Here is a 21,861-nt window from a genome sequence, read left to right as displayed (position 1 = left end):
TTTCCATTCCTCCTTCTAAACCTTTTCTTTAAACTGAAAAATAATGAGAAAATGTGCTTCCTTGAGACAAGCCAGGACTATCAGCTAAGCAACCTCACATTCATCGTAGCACTCCAAGTACTCTGGAATGCTTTTCAGCCCAGAGGATAATAGTATTAGATGACCAGAAAGGCTGTCCTGGAAAAGACTGTTATTATGATTTCCAGTCTCAGAAGTTGGCTTAACCCAGCTGAGCACACACATGTTATTTAGAGAGGAGACTGAGCTCCGACACCAGTATCATCATCATCTTTATTGCAAATAAAGAATTCAGCCAGTGAAAGGCAAGTCACGTTTTTTTGTCGTAAGCCCTGCAAACACTGGCTGTTGCACTCATCTTTGCGCTCCGCAGTGAGCGTCTGGAGCTGCTGAATGCTGGGTTGCTTGTACGGATTTGCATCTGCCTAAAAAAAGAAATCCTGTTTTCTCTCTTGTCACCTAATCAATCAAGCTGCAAAAGATGCGCTCGCCGCACTCTCCGAGGAAAACAGATATATGCCCACACAAAAGGCAAAGCATGAGCACAGGGGTTAACTACAGGTGGTAAGCTACAAACCATATAACAGGAAAAAAATTTTTCTCTTCTGTCTGCTTTAAATTTTATGCTGCTCTTCTTCTGCCTGTGGAACAAAAGAAGAAGAGGCAGTGATGCTCTGAGTTGGGGAAAAAAAAATCTGGGATTGTTCCCTGCATGAGAAAAATATGTTTGGAGGATTATTCGGGGGATTAGCACCTTGATTTGAGGAGGAAACGCTGCACAGCTTCTCTCCCAGGGTTTGGGCAGAGCAGCTCCCTCCCAAAGGACCACTTCGCCCACCCACACCTCCTCATGGAAGCAGGACGCAGCTCACGCCCCAGCCCACCGAGGCCTGGCAGCCGGGTGCCCGTCCCTGGAGACCGGCCCTTTGCAGGCACCATCGCTTGGGATCGCAGGAGTCTGCCCCAGCCAAACCCTGCCAGGACCACCACTGCCCCGTCAGTAGGGTGGGGGGTCCCACTAGCGACAAGCCCTCTGACCCCACCCTTCACCTTTCCGGGGGTGATACAGCACTTCACTACACAGCACCTGGAGCGAAGGTACCTCTGCGAATATCCAGCACAGAAGTCCTAATTACACCCATTCATTCTTGCACCGATAACGTCTTTGCTAACGCTCCTCCTCGACCCCATGCCCTCGGCCACCCCTTCGCTAGCCAAAATGGCACAGCCTCCCTCCATCCTTCCGTTCGCATCCTGGGGAAGGAGCCGTTGGGCGCTCAGATCGGTACCAGGATGGGGGGCAGCTGCTCCCCCACCTCAGTTGCAGGGATGCGGCTCAAACGAGCCGAACCCCAGTGAGCAGCAGCACTCCCTGGGTAAACGCTCCCTCCCTGGCACGTTTTCCCACAGGAGATGAGCACAGGAGCCTTAAAATAAATCTGTCTTTTTAAAGCAGCAATGCTAAATGGAGGCTTGAGATCAAAGGCTGGGATTCTCACATTTTGCTAAGATAGACATATCCATTCACGAGATTTTTGGTGTAACAAAATACTTGCTAATGAAGAGGATCATAATCTTATTATTAGCCCCAACCTACCACAGTATGTCATTCGAGAGCGGGCTGGAATATGCCCTAGTTTAGGAAGTTGCACAGTAGGCTTCGCTTTCGAGTTAATGAGCTGTGATTGTGTTTATTTTCAGCAGTAACTATGCCCGTTAAATTTGTGTTTAAGGTCTGATCGTTAACGACAGTAATCATCAGGAAGGATGAATATGGGTTGGAAGGGAAGGAAAATGGGGATTTTGTGTCTGGGGTTCAGTCCCCAGGCATGCGGAGGCAAGGTGATCAGCAGGGCCTGAGCTTCTTCCACTTTTGCATTGCTTGATGTTGATTTTTAAGCTACGGGTCCCGTCAGTGGGGAGATTTGGACATGAGAAACAGCAAAGATTTTTGCAGTTATGGAGTGGGGCGCAGAGGAGAGGCAAGTGTAGGAAATCAACTGCAGGAGCCAAACCTGCCTCTTCGAGGCATGCAGATCTGGGATGAGCCACGGTGGGACAGGCTTATCGCCTGACCTCTGCTGTCAAGATCCCAGAAGGTTTAAGATGGGGGGGAGATGTCTGTGGCGTGCAACAACTGAGTAAGGAGACATAAACCTGCCAGATGAGCAAAATAGAGAAGAGAGGGAAAGAGAAATATAAACGGAGATGCACACTTTGAGAAAAATTTGCTGTTGGAGAGTTGGTTAGTGTAGGCACTGCTCCAGAGTGATGTGGGTCCCACGTGTCAGGGTCTCCTCAGTTTAACAGTCCCCCACTCCAGTGCTGTTGCCTGTCTGGGAAACTGGAACTGAGCAAAAAGGGCAAGGCAGGGCAAGGTGGGCAGGGCAGGACAGGGCTGAGCACAACCCAGACTGCCCCCTTCGCTCTTATTTTTGCAGTTGATATTTTTTCCCTTTGCTTCCAGCCTGATGAAGGCTACTCTGCTCTGTGTTTAATAATGTCAGCCCCAAAGGGGTCCAGCGCTACTTGTTTTCCAGCATCAAAGAGGGCACACGCAGGCACACGCATGAGCATTTATGTACAGGCAGGAGGTCCATACGGTGCATGAAGGGCACACGGACATGGACAGACACACTGACATACATGCCTAGCCAGTTGTAGCCCTGAGTTTAAGCTTCCCATGTACAATATTAGAATGGCCAAATAGATGCAGATGAACGTCCCTTCCAACCCAAATTCCCCTGTGATCCTACTGTATGCCAGATGCTCAAAAAACCCAACGCAGCATCATGAGTGACGAGGAAATGGAAGAAATCCCAGGGATACATCCACTTTAGGTGCCCATGACCTTTTTGAATGAAAAGACAAAATTACCCCTTGTGCTTTGCCCCCACTGAGCCTGTGCCAGGCCAGGGCTCACTGCACCTTTTCCCAGGCTGTGCCCAGCCTCGAGCCGGGGGCTCAGCCGGCGGCAGAGCTGTTTGCTTGTGCCACACAGTGAGGTGTTTTGCAGAGCAGTCACCGAACAGCAGCTTGTCAGCTCCAGCGCTTGTGAATTCCTCTGGCAAGTGTTAAAAAAAAAAAAAAAAAAAAAAAGCAGCAGTTAAAATGTTGTTCTATTTTAAAAGCTGATTTTTTTCGACAGCCGCCTGTCTGCCGGGACACCTCTCCTCTCGGCAATGGCATGGGGGGGGTGGTGGGTGTAGGGTGTATCCCCTACACCTCTGCTTCCCCATCTGCAAAGGGGGAGGCAAGCCCCGGGGGTGGGTTGGGGGGGACACACGGGGCTGGGATAGGGGGGTGGCAGCGCCTGCGAGCTCCGACGGCTGCCGGGCAGCTCAAGGGACCCATTGTGCCCAGGGAGGGGGCGGTGCTGTGTGTGTCCCCCCTCCCCGGGCCGGGGCCGGGGCCGGGGCCGGGGCGGGCCGGGGCGGTGCTGCCCCCCCCGTCGGGGCCGGGAGCGGGGCGGCGGCGGAGCCCGGGGCAGGTCTCCCACTGGCGGCAGCCATGGCAGAAGGCTCCGAGAAGGTGCCCATCGCCCGAGCGGGGCCCGAGGATGTCGAGCAGTGCCTGCTGCCCCCCGTGAGTGCTGCCGGGACGGGACGGGCCGGGACCGAACAAGTCGGGATGGGACGGATCGGATGGGGACAAAACGGGTCGGGTCGGACGGGATTAGGACAAACAGATCGTAATCGGGTCGGGGCAGCATGGGTCGGATCGAGACCGAACGGATCGGGACCGATCAAGACCGGGACCTCGCTATCCGCATGGTCGGGCCGGGGCCCGAAGGGGCGTCCCAGGGCTGGGGTCCCTGCTGGGCATGGGGGGTCCTGCCGGGCCTGGGAGTCCCTGCCGGACCTAGGGGGTTCCTGCTGGGCCAGGGGGTTGCTGCCGGGCCGGGGGGCCTGTCCTGCTGGGCCTGGGGGGGGTCCCTGCCCCGCACCCAGCACCCCGCTCTCCGCAGGCGTACGCGGCGGCGGCGCCCCCCGGGCCGGGGCGGCTGCTGAAGGCGGGGGCGGCGGTGCTGATCGCCGGAGCCCTCCTTCTCCTGGCCGGGGCCATCGGCGCCTTCTACTTCTGGAAAGCCACCGAGCGGCAGGTGAGCCGGGAAGCACACCCTCACGTCGGGTCAGGGATGGGGGTCGAGCTGGTTTCATGTAAGGAGGGGCGCAGGCTGGAACCTTCTCTTGCGAGGTCGATAAAGAGGTCTTTAAGCAGATCTTTATTTTCTCCATGCTTAAAATAAAAAATAAAAAAAAAAAAAAAGAAAAGAAACAAAACCCAACAGAAAAACCAAAACTAAAACCCAAACCCATAATCATTATCTTTACTGGCTGGTTGGATGGAGCCTCCTGGAAGCACATTTCTTAATGAACATGAAACGTATCTTTGAGAGCACAGACGCTACATTGATTTCTGCTCGCAACTCCTCAGCAAACTCAAACCCCAACAAGTCCCCAGAGATTCACATCCTGAGCAAACTCCAGCTCCCGGGACAAAAAAAGCATTGAAACATGTAAATTCCTTTTTCACATCATCCACATTCTTGGTCTAGATTCTACCTGGACCCTCAAATATGTAATGCTATATTTAACCCATTAATAGGCACCATTATTTCACTCCGGTGGATTGTATGATTGTGCATACACACAGGCATTTATGGTTAGCAGCTGTGGAACAACTTTTAAAGTCATTTAAGGTTTAGTATTTATATTTTCTGGGGTACCTAAAGAATATTCTCTGCAAAAAACAACTCTGATCAGTTTAAGAACCAAACTTCAGCGCATCAGAACACATTTATATAGTAACTTTTTCTTTCTGCTTACATAAGATTTTTGGTTTAAAACATATTTTGAAACATGATGGTGCACATTTGAATGTAACTTGCTCCTTAAGTGCAAGTAGTATCTCTGAAGTTGCTTTGGAAGAAGTTTTGTATCGCCTCCAGCCACACGCCTGTCCCCGTCAAGGAGAGCCTTGTGCGAATCCCAGCAGCCAGAGCAGAGGTCCGTGTGAGATATGCCCGTGCACGTAGGGGTAATTCAGATAATCAGAAAGAAAGTAGGAGGTTTGACACCATGCGCTGCAAGAGCCATCTGCTTCTCTAGGTTTTTGAGGAGGGAGCTGAAGGGGTCGGTTGGCAGGGAGCGGGGAGGGCACACATGGCTTTGACCGGGTGGGTGCATTTGTGGAGGACGGCACAAAGTTTCCCTTTTCTTTATTGGTCCCACCATCTGAATTCCGCTTTGCAAAACATGTGACATTCATAGTTCTCATTAAGCTTTGAAGCTGATCTCCAGGTGAAGACACTGGGAAAGCTTAGAGTTATTTCTCCAAGCTGCCTTCAAAGTCAGAAGGCTCAATTTGACTTCCAAATGCTTAGGAAGCAACTGTAAAAATTATATTTAGGGTCACTCATAAAAAAAATTAGGCAATTTTTAAATTATTATTTTTATTTTAAATCTTTAAATTCTCCCATAACTGACAGTCTTGACTCTAGCCCTGAGCAGGGAAGGCCACGTACTTTGGTCTGGTTTTCTGGACCACATTCAACAGGAGTCCTAGACAGTGGAGAATATGGGACTGAATCTGTAGAACTGAAGAACCATAAATCTTTACCACCTTAAACTTTCCTGAGCGAAGGTGAGAAGAAGAAGAAATTTGTCTCTAGCTGTCAGTGTAAATTTTTCATTAAAATGCTGTAAGGCTTTTTAAGACCAAAAGTAAACTGCTTGTGCAGCACTTTTAGCAGAACTGCACAAGAGCATCAAACCCCCACCCCCCCCTCCACAGACTGTGGTCCTCCAGCAAATACAAACTACACTGCGGCTTTCCTCATTGAAAATAGGATAAGAGCAAATACGCTGACAAGGAAAATACGAGTCTATACAACTTCACATCCAATTTAAACAAAGTTCACATCCATTACAAGCCGAGAAACATGTTCATATTCAAGAAGAACTCGTTTTCCTGTGCCTCAGCAGAACATCCTGAGAGATAAATAGGGGTTGGCCTTCTTCAGAGTAGGATGTTTGCTCCTGCTCTCCTTTGGGAATCATGCCAGCATAAGAAGCAATTCCTAAAATATGACCTAGAAGAAGATTTTTAAGTGAGCCTGGATGTGGGCTCACCCCACATTGCTTCTGAAGTAGAACTGTCAGTACTAAGAGATCTGTGCGCAGCCCCTGAGGTCTCAGGAGGAGGCACCTGAGGAGGTCTCTAGGTCCTACCTGCTGCTCAGAGCAGGGACAGCTGTGGGGTCAGAGGAGGCTAAAGCTCAGGGCTTTATCCAGCTGAGCTTTGAAAACCTCCAAGGATGGAACATGCACAACCTCCCTGGGCAACCTGCTCCACTGCTGGCCTGCCCCGATGGTGAAGTGTTACAGTAGGGTGGTGTTCGTTGTTGGAGGGTTATTAAATGCCTACAGAAATAAAAAGTTAGGAGCTGAACAGGGATTCAACAGTCAGATTGACCCATCGCCTGGTGTAGGAGGAAGGCAATAAGCAATTACAGATGTGTGCTATTGCTCTTTTGTCAATTCCAGGTCTACAATGTTCACTATACTATGAGCATTAATGGAAAAGTACAAGATGGATCGATGGAAATTGATGCTGGAAACAATTTAGAGACATTCAAAACAGGAAGCGGGAGTGAAGAGGCTGTTGAAGTTCATGATTTTCAGATTGTAAGTACCTCCACCCCTGCCTTTCATTTAACATGCTCCAGCGCTGGACTCTTAAGGATACCCTGCCCTGTCCTAACTTCTCTGCTCCAGTCAGTCTCAGGTTCCAGCCCCCAATTATCCACACAAACATCTTTGTTCTCCTGGCTTGATTTCACAGGCAGTTTTCTCCAAAACAAAGTCTAAGCACCTTTTTGGGATAGGCCGTGCCAGGCACCACTCCGGGAAGCAGTGTGCTTTAGGCTGCATCAGGTTCGGCTCCACATAATGCTTTGCATTTTGAAACCAGTGAACAGAGCTACAACAGGTGCCCTTGGGGTCTTGCTAGAAAAACATCCTGGCAGGCTGTGACACAGCCCCTGCATGATTTCATAGGATTCAAACTGGAAAAACCACCTCCCCCTCCCCTAAACATCACCGTTTTAGGGGCATAGGGCCAATGCAGTAAGCCAAGTAGGCACCAAGGAGAGACCGCTATACAGCGCTTGACCCGGGCAGCTTGCTCTGCCCTGAGATCAAGGACGGGAGCTGCTCTCCTTGGCTTGGCCTGAGTTCATCCCCAGGGGAGCAGATAGAGGCATTTCGCATACCCTGTGCATCTGTGCACCAGGCGCATGGTGCTGGGCCACTTGGGCTGACAGCAAACACATTTGGGTACCCCAGCAACTTGGCTGTGGCTGCTCAGCACAAAGCCCGGCCTAACAGATGCCGAATCTCAGCAGAGCTTAACAGCTCGGATAGAGCAGTACCACCTCTCAGCTACTAAAGGCACATCCATGTGATGTTGCAGAAACCTATTTAGAGGGCCCAGATCCTGCAATTAATATTCTCAGGTGCAAACACTCTACTTAACTTTGGAGCTAAGTCCTCTGTAAGTCAAAGCAGCACTTAAAATAAAGGTGCTGCTGCCAGGAGGACTTGCCCAGGGCTTCTGGAGCAGCCACCTTCCCCTTGCTGAATCTAGAAAGGCGAGGAAATTCAGCTCCTTGGCTTCTCAGCAAGTAGAAACAAATCCACACCAGGAGACCCAGGATCCTGCCTTTCCCGACGGCTTCGGTTCAGCCTTTACAAAATTCTCGTTAACATCACCATAGCAACATTATTAGCAGCTGAATAAGAGCACCCACAACAAGCTCTTCTCATTTGCCTTCGCCATTCCACATCTGCACAAAAACACCAGCCAGCTGGAGACATGCTGAATTCACATTGCCTCCGTGTGTGCTGCCGGTAACCTATGGCCTGTCACAACCGGGTCAGAAATCAGCTCCCAACACCAACCAGGTAAAGGCACCTCCCAGGGACGGTGCCCGCTTGTAATGACAGAGGGCCAGGGACAGGCTCAGCAAGAGCAAAGGGATGCTGCCAGCTGGGGTTTGAGCCAAGAATGCACATAAAGGAGAAAGAAATTGAAAAGATGCGCTTCCAATGACCAGGTATTTACATTAGCAGCTTTGGACTGACTGGCACCGCTCAAACGATTGCATGGTCAGTGAAGACTTGGATTTGGTGATATTAGGACGCTCCTAGCACGCTCGGTGCACCATGAAGTCTCATTCCCTTGTGCACTCATCCCTGCATACCATCCCCTCTCCCACTGCTTTAGAATTAGCCATTTTGTTTTGATGGGTGTCTGTCCAACTGTGCAGGACTTGCAGGCACACAGGACAAGACACAGGTGCCTCCATACTGTCCATCTCAAGCTGCACTAGATGCCTAAGGCATCTACGATGCCTGTAGGAGGCAGGTGAAAGGGGTCACGACGACACTCATGCCCGCCCTGCCCTGGCAGCTAGAAGCTAGGCAGAAAACCAGCACAGCTCAAATGGCACTAGACAATTATATTTAGGTGGTTGAATGAAGTTTGTGCAACCCTGTGAAAAACACAGACATTTTGCCATCTACAATGAGGTATCTAAATTCATAATGTAAAAGAGAGCTCTTTTATGGGTACCCAAAAGCCTACAGCAGGAACACAAAAACCACAGACGAGGCTCCCCTGCCCAAATGTTGGCACCCAAGGTGCTGGCACATAGCTGGCAGACACCACCCCAGACTTGCAGGAGACCTGCAGCCCTCTGGAGCTGCTACCGTACCCTTCTCTTGCTTAAAACCGGACATCCATGTTTGGGCAACTGCATTTCACTCTCACAGGCCAGATGAAGGAAGTCCCACACACAGATTTCTGCACCAAATTCCCTGTCACAACCTTCCCCTTCCTGTCACAGCCACTTATGTGTGTAAATCGGACCAAGCTGCCCCTCTTTCATAAGTCTCTGTCATAAGGGTACTGCATCGCCAGCCGACGCAATTTCAAGGCTGCCTACGCTAGGTGCCAAGTTTCAAATCATGTCAACTAATTCCTTAACAGAGCTCTCCAAGTAGCCTACAGTGGGCATGGAAGCACTTACATAAAACACCCCCATCTTTCAGAAATTGAGTGAAAACTTCTAGACCCATTTGACCAAAACTGTAACGCTAAAACGATGAGGGAAGAGTGTTTTATTGCATCTGTTTTTAAGTAAGATTCAACCTTCAGACTAAAAATTCAGTGGCAATTTCAGCAGAGCTTGAGCGCTTTCTTGGGGGCGGTGGGGAGCTGGAGGGCTGCGCACAACCCCCTGCCTTCTGCTTTTGCAGGGCATAACTGGAATCCGTTTTGCTGAAGGAGAAAAGTGTTACATCAAAGCTCAGCCAAAAGCTCACGTCCCCGAAGTTGATGCTATGACTAAAGTGAGCCTCTCTTCTGAGCTGGTAAGGGGTAATTTATTTATTTTTTTTGAAACAAATCTTTGTATGGAGAAGGACTTAAAGGGGTATGTAAATACAAATAAAAACGACATACGAAAACCACTGAAGAAGTCACAGAATCATAGAATGGTTTGGGTTGGAAGGGACCTTCAGAGTCATCTAGGTCAGCCCCCTTGCAACAAGCAGTCATCTGTGGAAAGTTAAGGGTTAACTGACCGACTGCAAGGGGTCCCTGAACGGTAAGAACCACCACAAAAGCTGCAGTTCTCACCCAGATACCTCCAAAACCTCTCCTTACATCACATTTGTAAAAAAGTGTATCACTTTAGGTGTGCAAAGCCTGAGTTTCCCAGAGCTCAGACTCCCCAGATCCACCGCTCACACAGGAGTGGCTCCGGTGACTTGAACATGGGTGAGCCTGGATGCTGGCAGGGGCTCAGCCACCGGCAGGAGAGCAGAGGAGATCCACAACCCCTTTCCCTGGGTTTGCTTCACTCCCAAGAAAATGAAAGCAGCTACAATTAGCTGGGAGAGGGGCACAATGAAGGCTGCGCCTACCTGCAATGGTGCGTGATTACTGAACATCTACTTGAAAATGAAGAGAAAAAAGATCTCTCTAAATCCGACCAGCAAGGCACCAGCAATGTTACAAAGTCCCATGAAGTTGGTAGGATTTTCCCCACGATGGGGAAGAGATCTTGCCCAAATTCCAGACAGAGACCTATATCTTCCCCACCTTGCCTTATTTTAAAGGCAAGCTGGGCTTCTTGACTTCATTAGCACTATTGCCTAAAGTCAAGGTTTCAGTTTTTCATCTTTTTGTAAGAATAAAGTCACAGTCCTGAAGACATTATCCTATAACAGTCAGAGAGTTTATTCCTAATCTTCTACCTGGCTACAGGAAACATCTTTCCTTGTCCTGTCTTCTGTGCATCACCAACACAACCGCTGCAATAAATCGTATGCACTGAGGCCAAAACCGGCAGCTGATTTATTGCTACCGTTGGGATATTAACCTTTCCCTGTTGCTTGAGTTTCCAGGTGAGATGTATGACTGGGATGGCAAAGAAGTATTTCTTTTTCTAGAGCAAGTCCCCTCTCTGATAAATACATGTATTTAGGAGAAAGTACGTGTATGCCATTTTCTTACAACACGTATCATAGCCAACATTGCCTATAAAAATGGTTGATTAAAATAAGCTTTTATAGATGCCCAAACTCTGCCTGCTCACAAGTCAGGATCATCTCCAACAAAAACAAAGGATATTTTTATTTCTGAAAGCTAGATAGAGATATTTCTAATGCTGATAAAAGCTTAAGTGGGAGAATATAAACAAAGAGCACTTCTCACTAGACAGATTGGATAACGAACTTAAATGACCGGAGACCTACAAAAGAAAACAATAAACACATTAAAGGAACAGCAACTCAACGGAATAAATTGATCTAGTCAGTTATATAACAAGTTTTGATGACTTTTATGGAAGCAATTTAGAATTTTAACTTTGAAATCATACTGGTTTTCATGATTCACAAGTTCGTTTTCTTTTAATACTTCACTGTTGCTATGAAATACTTACACATTTTATGTAAAATAATACTTTGAACTAACAACTTTAAAGAATCAATCACTGGCATTTTCCTACATTACTTTGAAGATATGAACCAAAAACCTGCAGGGTACACTTCAAAAAGGCAGGCTCCTTTAACTCACACTTCAAGCTTTTGGTCAATTGAATTGCTTTTACCAAAAGAGACCTTTAATCAGACCAATCACGTTGACTTAAAACTGGAAGCTGGAGCAGTCCTCAAGCTACGAAATTCTCTCTAAAACTTTTGAACTAGATTTCCCCCCCCCCCCCCCCCCATTGTAAACAGAGTTATCTCTTGGGAGTACATCAGATGAGAAGGGGGCATGATAAAAGATTAGGATCTTGATTTTTAGCTGGCGTATTTCATTGCTGCTCTGCTGAAGGTGGTAAACCTTCACAGTTTCTACTACTGGAAAATCTGGCACTTTGGGCTGAAAGATCTCCAACACTTAGTCCTTGTACATGGGGCAAAAGCTTTCCAAGACAGAGACAGGTGAAACCTTAGCCCCAGGAAAGCTGACAGAAGTTTTGCCATTTATTTCAGTGGTGGCAACCTTTACTGAGGCTTTGGCTCTGTACAGTCAGTTCATATTCATGAAATACAAGGATGCTCAGTATTAGCCGCAGCAGATGATTATACAGTTTGATGCTCAAGAATTAACAGCAAGCAGGCGCGACTGTTCACTGAGCTAGCAAAGGATTTATGCTCTTCTGTTTGCAGGAAGATGAAATCATGCCTGTGAGATTTGATGAAAACTCCCTTATCTGGGTGGCTGCAGATGAGCCTATCAAGCATAACAGTTTCCTAAGCCCCAAAATTTTAGAGCTTTGCGGGGATCTTCCAATTTTCTGGCTTCGACCAACTTATCCGAAAGGTAACACTTCTTGTATCTGAAAAGTATGTTATCCCTCCCTTCATCTGAACACCTTCCCCCAAACCAGGTTTGCCACCAAGACTTGCACATCGGGGAAAACAGGATCCTTTCCTCCCTTGCCCAGCCTCTCTTCCCAAGCCCTCGTGGGTTGGTGCCGAGATTGAGGGTTTGGAGTTCACCCACACTTACCTAGACATTTTGTCTTCCGTACCTGCATTTCCTCAGACAGTTTATACAGCCAATGCGAGTGACTTACTATGAGATGAAGCATTGCCAGAAAAGTCAGCCTCCTCCTACGGAAGGACAAGACAAAAGCTTAAAATTTTTAGGCAGCTGACAGCAGGCAGCAGGAATACCATACCTGGCCAATAGTTGGGGAATATCAAGCTCTTGATCTGGGACCATAAACTGTCCTGTTTTCCACCTTGCTTCTCCAGAGGATTTCACTGGAGTGGGGGGACAAAATGCTTTAGCTAGGCAACTTGTAGATGAAGTTTATGAGGTTGTGGAGGCGGCCCTAGAACTGAAAGTACTCCTGACACCCAGAGCCAAGCTTAGCAAGGGCCTTTGGGAGTCACCAGGGAGATGGCAACTCCTCCAGGTAACTGCAAGGCCTGACAGCAGAGGAGGCTTGAAAAGATTTACTCCTCACTGGTCCAGGTAATATTAGAACACTGAAAGAGGGACACCCCCACCCACACAGAAACATTTTAGAGCACCCATAGATCCAAACTGCCAATATTTTCCACTTCTCTTGTGGGCTTTCATATCCCACTGGGCAACAAAAGAGCAGAATCAAAGCAATTCGGAAGCTGTTTCCACCAGGTTCACCAGCTGCCCTTGGGAGCAAAGCACCAGTCTGTCACAAAAGCACTTTAAAAAAAAGTAGATGTGTATGACTGATCTTGCCAGTGCTGGCAACTGCGGCTGAGTTAACATCAGTGATGACACGGTGGGTTAAAAAGCACCTCCGCACACCCGTTTTGCTTCAAGGGGAGTACGTGGGGGGGAAAAGCAATCTCACACGCCTTTGGACTGACACCAGCTGCAGATACTATGCAGGAAGGCCAGCAGCTCTACGGGGATGCTCATCAAGTTTGCCACCACACAGTTTCATCTTTCCCTCTGCCTCCCCCCTTCCTTTTTTTAATATTTAAAGGAATCACTGAAACCTTAGATAAAGTGTGGATAAAAACAAGAACACACTGAAGGTAAGATAATCCTCCCATGATTATTTCTTCAGATAACCAAAGGAGAGAAATGAAGAGAAACAAACGCCAATCAGAATCAAACTTCGATATGGAAGATTTGGAAGTTGCTACCGAAGAAGTAAATACCAGGTCGCCCGCCACACAGCTGACTCAAGAGCTTGATCGCCAGTCTAATGAAACTGGGCCAATGGGACAAGAGACTGATCAACCGCTTAATCCAGACAACCCTTATAACGTAAGTATTTGCACCATAATCTTGTTTCAGAGCCTGAGACTGTTGTAGACATGTAATACTGCTGATGTGGGGTTTGTCTTTTTTATTTTTTTAAATTTGCGCAGTCTTTGCCTATTTAGCTTTTCTCCAAAATTAAGACTCGTAAAACACCTAAGAAGTTAAAAAAAGGTCTTCCCACATCCTCTTCTCCCTCCCTAACCCCAGTTTTCGTTAGACTTCAGTCTGAAAAAAGCACAAGTGCTTGAGGTGGCAAGATTAGGGCAAGTTGATGCCAAGTTGCTTTTCAGGGTTCAGGTCCATATGGAAGCAGCGCTAGAGCGATCCAACAAGCACAGCACCATCTGAAAACACACCAAAGCTGCTCTTGATCAGAAAGCTGATCCCCATCATCTACTGACAACATAGAGTCCAGTAGCTAGAAACATTCTTTGCCCTCAAATAGAAATTAGTATCAGAAGTGACTGCTACAGAGGAAAGCAGAGTAGTGTCTAAGTGGCCCTACTCTAGCAAGCAATTCAGAGGAGAATGCATACAGCAGGTGGAGGATGACTATCGCAAAACTTGTTCTCCCTCTTTGAGATGAAGCAGCCCACATAAAGAGCACAGGAGTCACCCCGCTGCATCCCAACACCTCTGCTGTGCTGCAGGAAAACTGACTGTACAGTAGGCATCTTCCAGTCTACTGCATCAGCGCCAGACAATTTACACCCACCATTTGGTGCAGCAGGAGTAAGTCATTTTAATACAACACTGTCTCAAGAGAAATGCCTCCTGTTTTGGAAATAAGTCCCAGCTTTGACTTGACATTTATGCAACAGCAGGAGATCATTATACTGTGACAGCATTCTGCCGAGTTAACATCCCTTAATTAAACTTAAATTAATCACTCCAAATAAAGTGGATCTAAACCGACTCTTACGAGGTCAGTAAAACCGCAGTGGCACTGGAATGTAACGTCTCCTCACAGCTCCTAACGTGACCACGTCCGTGGGGACTGAGCTGCCCTCTCTCTGGAGGGCAGCGGCAGAACAACGGCCACTGGAAGGTCCATCTGTCCAGCCAGAGGGCCCCTGGGCCAAATGGAGAAGGTCCGGTCAGGCATGGTCACCAGACTTCCCTCAGCCTGCAGAGCGGGATTCACCTGCACTGTGACTGCATAGATACCTATATCCAAGCTTTTTCCAGAGACTGACTCATTCGATTCAGAAGGACCATTATACTGTAGGTCTTTCCTGTAGAGCTCCTTCTCTTCACCCACTATGAGTAGAGTCCGAACGATGAGCTCAGGCATAGAAGTTCACACTGCAGGTATCTGAATTCAAGGATGATGAATCCTGCCCAAGGAAACAACACCCTCCCTGCTCTCAGGGCTGGGAATGGGTCGCTGGGAGCCTGAACGACACCAAGCTTTCACTAGCATCCTGTACAAGCCCAGGCAAGAGATAGCACCTTTACTGCTTTTACATATTTTACCCATGCCTTGCTCCATGCAACTCCTTACTGTCAGATACAGAACAGGCAGGATTCTCGCTGTCCACAATGCACCTGAGTGTGGCAGAAGGGGTTAAAAATGGAGACTGAAAGACAAGGCAGAAATACTCAGAAAACTGCAGGGTGATAGCTTACTGAATAGTTTCCTGGGAATGCTGTAAGAAAGCATTAGAATACAAAAATTAAAACATTAAAAACATAGCATACCCGTCACACACTGTCATCTCCATAAAAGATGTAGATAGCTGACTTGAAATCCTTTCCATAACTAATATTTGAAACCTGGGAGTTTACTGCTGCTGGATCTTTTGCAAGGACTGGAAGGAAAAAAAAAAGTTCGAGCTCCCTGTTGTTTCTTTCCATTCTACACAGGTGGTTGCACCACTTCTACTGAACAGAGCAAGGCAAAAGGAAAAAAAAAAGGCAAGATGCTCGGGGTCAGTTAGTGGGAGTTTTGTTAACTTCAGCAGGACCAAGATTTCAGTTTTCACCCTTTGTGGGGTTAACACGAGCATCAGTATATTCTACATTCTCTGAGAGCAAGGGCACTGGGATGACATTTAATATTTTACATTTCAGCAACTGGAAGGTGAAGGGATGGCTTTTGACCCCATGCTGGATCACCTGGGCGTGTGCTGCATTGAATGCAGACGAAGCTACACGCAGTGCCAGAGAATTTGTGAGCCTCTCATGGGCTACTACCCATGGCCTTACAACTACCAAGGCTGTCGTACCGCCTGCCGAATCATCATGCCCTGCAGCTGGTGGGTCGCTCGTATCATGGGTGTCGTGTGAGAAAAAGTAATCAGAGCCTTGACAAAATAAGCAGGAATGCAATGACGGCAAACTGGTAAAAGACTACAGCCAAAGCAGCAGTACCAATCCTGGCTTTTAAATCAAAGTGTGTGTTACTGCACCAAAAGCAGGGTCAGATATTCTAACTGTAAATAAAAAAAATAATCTTAAGTTAATATTCCATTAGCTTTACAAGTGACAAGGGTATACTAGCACTTACTGAATTCAAAAACTAAGACAGCCCCAAAAAAGACAATATTAAACTTCTCTCACAAACTGGTTAAGCAGCCCAGAAGCTTGCCCATAACCCCAAATTCAGCCTTTCACAACAAAACCCTCTCTCCGAACTAGATGTGAAAATTTACGTCCAATTAGGCAACTAGCTCAACTTGCACACTTGGGAGTACCTTTCATCCATGTAGTTTACTTAAATAAATCACAACTTAAGTTGCTCCCCGTTGCTATTCATACTGAGTTGCCAGGTCATTATGAATGGTTATAAACCAATTACAGCATACCTTTCCCACAAAGCTGCTCTGGGGGACACGGGAAAGCGCACATTGTGCTAAATCGGAAACAAACAGCAGGAAAAGGGGCTGCGGAAGGGAATGTGCGTGGCCGCAGAATCAAAACCCTTCACACATCCCAACATCAAAGAAGCCCCAGAATCAAGAATCTTGTATCCATGATACCACTGTGGTGTCTAACAAGTATCTGCTATCCAGCTACTACAGCAAAAAGTATTTACATGCAGTTGCAGACCAAAGAGTCTCAAGACCCTTCAGAATCTACAACAGCCACTGTATTTATAAATCCTTGAACGAGACACTTTTGACACAAGATTACAACCCCTCTTTATTCCACATGGATAACAGCCATTCACGCTAGCTCCTTTAGCTTCGCTGAAGCTAACCTCCATTCCCTGCAAGAGAAACTGCTTACCAGTACGGAGGAAAAAAAAAAGAAAGGAAAAAAAAAGGTGTGTGTGTGTTTCTAACTTCACCCCTTTTGCTTAGGCAAACTCTGCAATTCTTGGGAATGATCCTATTACATATTAAATCTTTAGGAAGGTACTAAGCTGAAACACTTAGAAAAATGGAATGACTTAGGATTTCTAGCCTTGAAAAACAAAGACAGAGGTATTACACTGCCTTCATCCATACCACACATCTTGAACCCTACCATTGCGTTTATAAAGCCCATGTAGATGGGCTTTATAAACAGCATGGTCCAATTTTTCTTAAAAGGTCACTTTCTGGAGCATTCATTCTTGTGACTAAACAGCTCTGGCGATACTGCAAGCCTAGTAATGTTATTAACACTGCGTGACACACAGAAAAGAGGAATTAATTTGACATAATCGTGGCTTAAAGAAAATAAAGACAACCTCATGTGGGATGCTAAACTGCATATCTAAAAAGCAAAGTGTTAAATGAGAATGAAAATAGAATTCAGTATTTTGTTCTATTGTAGCTTTTTTTTAAATATAAGCTTCACCTTCCCTTAATCTGAAGAACAGACTTGCTTTGAAATATTTACATTTAAAACTTCTTAAAATGGGATTTCAAGGCCTGTTAAATTTGAGTTTCTGCTTTTTAAAATTAAAATGACCTTGATCATTATGTTGTTTTAGAAGTACGTCATTCATATGCTTAGAAAAGTCGGTTTTCCTTTTTTTTTACTGCAGATTAAACAAATATGTTTAAAAAATGGCAATCGCTTTCTGTGCTTTTTTCAAAGTAGAAAGTGTAACAGGACCTTTATGTACATGTTCAAGAACTGTCTGGAGAGGAAAACAAGGGGATTAGCAAGTGAAATATTGAAGGCAAAGAAAAGGAAATGTAACTATATACAAACTAGGTTGCTGCTGTCTTTTGCGTTTTAGGCTATCTCGAGGCAACCCACAGGCTGCTTCTCCTTGCGTCCCCCCAGTAAAAAAACAAAAGTCTTCAGAAGACGCTAAAAAACCCGGTCTTGTAGGTGATTTCCATATCTACACGTTCTTAACAAAATTAACGCTTCCTAAATAAAAACTTGTACCAGTTGTTTTGTACAGGCAGTCACAAAGCATATAAGAAGTAAAAAAAAAGCGTGCTACTCATGGATGCGTTAAACTGTATACAGCAGCATACAGCATAAACTAAATACCGCATGTACGTCTCGAGACCTCTTCTGTACGCACCACGCCAGGAAAGCACCAATGATCACAGGAGAAGCAGATACACTACTTACATGGCCTCAACTAAACTAGTAAAATCGCCAGAACTACAATACTGCCTAAGTACAACACAGAGGGCACAATTTATCCATTTCGAAAAGATATTCAACAAAACGCCTTCCCCAACTCATGCTTCAAGTAAGCACTTTTTTATTTACCTATGTATCGGATTCAAAGAGGAAAAAAAACCCAAAGATCTCTTGCTGCAGCTCTTTTTTAAGCACAACATCTAATTTTGAAGGAAATGTTCTGAGGCAACATAGGAATGACAATAAAACCAATGATCCAATGGTATGGAAAGACGTAGCAATATACCCTGCAGCGGTGGCTCAGACTACAGTTCTAACTATCCGCAGCCATCCCACTCACTATTTTACAGCATTTACTACCAACGTTGAAGACAAGTTTTCCACTGCCACCACGAGTACAATACCTTGCACACTAAAGAGGATACAACACGTCTGCATTTGGGGGTGGGGGGGGGATGTTCCTTGAACCTGACCCTGCACTATCAGAAACCATTTCAAAACCTTCCTTTGGCCAAAATTTAGGGGAGGAAGAAAGGAAGAGGGCTGAGCTTGTCACCAGCGGTGTTTCCCACCACAAGTGGGTGGATGTTAGTCAGAGCACTGTAATTCTACTATCCTCAGAACTTAATTACCCATGTTATTGTGGTACGAGAGGATTAGGATGGCAGAGCAGATCAGAGCACAAAAAGGGCATAAATTCAGGCTGGTGCAAAAGAGAAGGAAAACAGGCCACAAAGCCACAGAGTTAAAAAGACTGAAAGCCAGTGATGGGAAGACAGGAGGAGTCTCCCTTCTACGTCTACAGTCCGCTTTCTCCCCACTTACAAGGTATGAACCTGAGTCTCTCCCTTTGCCCTTTTTGATATGGGAATCATCCTCCACTTGTATCTACATTGAGAAAGTAAGAAGCTGAGGGGCATGGAAGGGAGGGATCTGTCTTCTGCCTCCCATGTAACACGTCGCCCCTGCTGCAGCACGAATAAATTCCAAGAAAGTTTCAGTGAAGAACAGACTAGTCACTTGTTCTATGCAGTGCAAAAAAAAAAAAAAAAAGTATAGAGACATAAAACTACAGTTAGCAAAGAACAGATTGTTGATTGGCACATTGGGGTGGACAGAATCTGTGCTCAGAAAGGACAAGAGTTAGACTGAACCTGCAGCACCACCATCTTCTGCTTCTGAGAGGTTCAACTGATCTCACACCTGCACGTATACTGATATTACATATATATATATCAGTTACATAACTGATCTTATATAACTGCACGTATACCAATGATGAGAGAGGCAGCCTTAAGCTACAACAGACAGGCATTTTCTATGACCCCCAGAACAGTAGCAGAGAGTAATCCCATCTGTGGTATTCAATCAGAAAGCTGCTGTTACCTCTTGCTGTCCTGTTCCTGTATCTGCAACAGGACTACAACTCAGAGCACTGAGGTGAAACTGCCAGGGTCTTCTAGACGGTACTATCTACAGATGACCAAAAGGCTTGGGAAAAAACCTCCAGAAAAGTTTGAGCACAATGAAGACATCATCCACGCTGTCCTTGCAGGCAGTTCTCTGTCTCCAGCCAACTCATTGCCAGTGCTGTAACGAATTCTGCTCATCCCCTCTGGTCTCAAAGGAAATTCCCTTTGTCACAGATATCCTTCACAGCCTCAATTCAACCGCCAAGCTCCCTACTATCTTTCCCATAACCCAGTGCTTCTGGAACCATTTTGTGTGTTTTGCCAAGAACAAAACATGTACTGTTCACAAAGTTCATGAAGCACTTCCCACCAAGCTTTTGCTTTAATCCAACCCTTCCTGCCCTAAAAGCCTCAATACCCCTGTACAGCAAGAAAAACCACCATTACTGGTTCACCTAAATTTTAGGGTGGAATATACACAAACAGATAACCTGTCTGTGCTCAGAAACATGCTAGAATTACGTTTAGACCTGCAAACTTTGCTCACAGGATTGAGATGAACAAGGAGGTCTAGCACTTGATTGCTACAAGTTTTAGCCCGAAGCTAAAGCATTATATTTGCATTACATATGCCTCAAGAGTACATAAGTACCAACGCATTTGATTTTACTTTTTGCCTTAAGCTAAGTGAATTGAATCCCAAAGCACTGAAACAGTACCCACTTAATACAAGAATATATTGCGCTTATCTGACGAAATATTCCCATGGACTTTCTGAAAGTGAAAATAGACAGAGGAACCCCTACAGTGTTCTCTTCAGTAAGTAAGAACTTGATTGGCAGAAAACATCCTCAAATTACCTTTTCATTTTTATTTAAGAAGTTTTTATCTAGACTTTTCCCCTAGCAAGTCTTTGCTAAGCGCTGTTAAGTGCTCTGAATGACATTTATAAAGCAAGGCTGGCCAGGAGACAAGAACCCAATTTTGTCACAAAGTGAAGCACTCAGACATTTGTCTTTCTTCTACATTAGAACGGAAGAAATGACTTTCAGAGCATAAATAAGAAGCAGCAAGGCACTTATCTAGGAAGAATCGAGTTCAAGTCCCTGTTCCAAATCAAGTCAACTTCAACGTTAGCATCCCATACAGATGGCAAATGCTCTAGATATCGAGCAACTAGCTACTCAGAATTGTCTGAAGGGGAAGAAATTCCCCACTGAAGCTAACAAATCTTCACTGAAATATGCCACAAGTATACCCTTTCAGAAACTCTCCCAAGAAGCAAGCGTTGCTCAGTGGGAGTGAAGAGGTAAGACACACATAAAAACCTTCCTAAATTCAATCCATCTCCCTTATCGTGTTCAAAGATCAGGATAGCATTCAATTCTGAAGGTCATAAAATTTGAGCTTTGGAAAACACCAGTCCATTCTGAAGCTAAAAGTGATTAAAAAAGAAATCACTGCCCAGCTTGCACTATAGGATAATCATGATCTGAGCGCATGAAGAAACTGCAGTTACGTCAGGACTGTAGTCGCAGTCTACGGCTGCCAAGTACGGCATTCTGAAGTTCCTAGCTATGGCATACATCCAAAAACAAGCTCTCTTTTTAAGATTTGTGAGATTTTAGAATCTTGACATCTATCTACTGCACAGGTATAGTAACAATACTAGGACAAAAACCCACCACACTTTCCCACTATCACTGCAAAACCTAGATTCCTAGTCCTCAGGAGAAAGAGAATATATCCATCCTTCTTCCTCCTTAGTTTCCAATCATCTTTTACATACATTTATTACTGTAGAGCTGCAGACTTCACTTGTCCTCTTAAAACACCTTTGTTTTACCAAGCTCATCCAATTCTCACTGAAGTAAAATAACATATCGAATACAAAGAAAAAGACAGAACAACAATCTGGAAAAGCCTACATAATTAGGAATGCAAGGAAAAGTACCCAATTTAAAGCAGCATCCAATGGTTAGCAAGTAATGAAGTGGCTTTCAAGAGGCTGCCAATATTTGCAGCTCATGGGTCTTTCTAGAATCTTAGAATATTCAGGTGTATCTGAACTCCCAAGACACAGTGGCATGAGGGCTAGGCACGTTTACCACAACCTCGTAAGTTCATACCTCCCTTTCAAAGCACCACAGAATGGCTGAGCTTGAAAGGCACCTCTGGAAGTCATCTCGTCCAAACCCCCTGTTCAAGCAGGGCACCTAGAGCCAGGTGCTGAGGACCATGTCCAGACAGCTTTTGGGCATCTACAGGCCCTTGCAGGCTTGCATCTAAGCACAGGCAGTATTTCTTATATTTCTCAGTTCTTTTTCTGTAAATACTGACACTGTTATTTAAAATGGGATCACGGTGGAAAAACAACTGATGGAAATAATTAAGGACGCATGGGCACTTCTCTAAAATGTAAAGAGTTTCCAATATTCTGAAATAAAATCTTAAAGCAACTGCTTGCTATCTTTGCTTTCGGGCAATTGCAATACATCCTTCTTTTTGAATATAGAAGGCAGCCACAGGAGCCACTTCTCTGTAGAAATTT

The 21,861-nt window shown here is 45.8% G+C and overlaps 1 protein-coding gene across 1 annotated transcript; it reads left to right on the top strand.

Annotated features, from left to right (window-relative positions):
- The first annotated feature begins 3,466 nt into the window (after positions 1-3,466).
- Positions 3,467-17,367, top strand: CNMD (chondromodulin). Its single transcript, XM_075087901.1, has 7 exons — positions 3,467-3,603; positions 3,986-4,120; positions 6,567-6,707; positions 9,342-9,455; positions 11,766-11,919; positions 13,163-13,365; positions 15,436-17,367. The coding sequence occupies exons 1-7, from the start codon at positions 3,529-3,531 to the stop codon at positions 15,649-15,651; spliced, it is 1,038 nt and encodes a 345-aa protein (XP_074944002.1). The 5' UTR covers positions 3,467-3,528; the 3' UTR covers positions 15,652-17,367.
- The last annotated feature ends 4,494 nt before the right edge of the window (positions 17,368-21,861 follow it).

Source organism: Phalacrocorax aristotelis, chromosome 1, assembly GCF_949628215.1.
Source record: "Phalacrocorax aristotelis chromosome 1, bGulAri2.1, whole genome shotgun sequence".
NCBI classification, from domain to species: Eukaryota; Metazoa; Chordata; class Aves; order Suliformes; family Phalacrocoracidae; genus Phalacrocorax; species Phalacrocorax aristotelis.
Note: the sequence above shows the minus strand (reverse complement) of the source record. Positions and strands in the feature narration are given on the sequence as shown.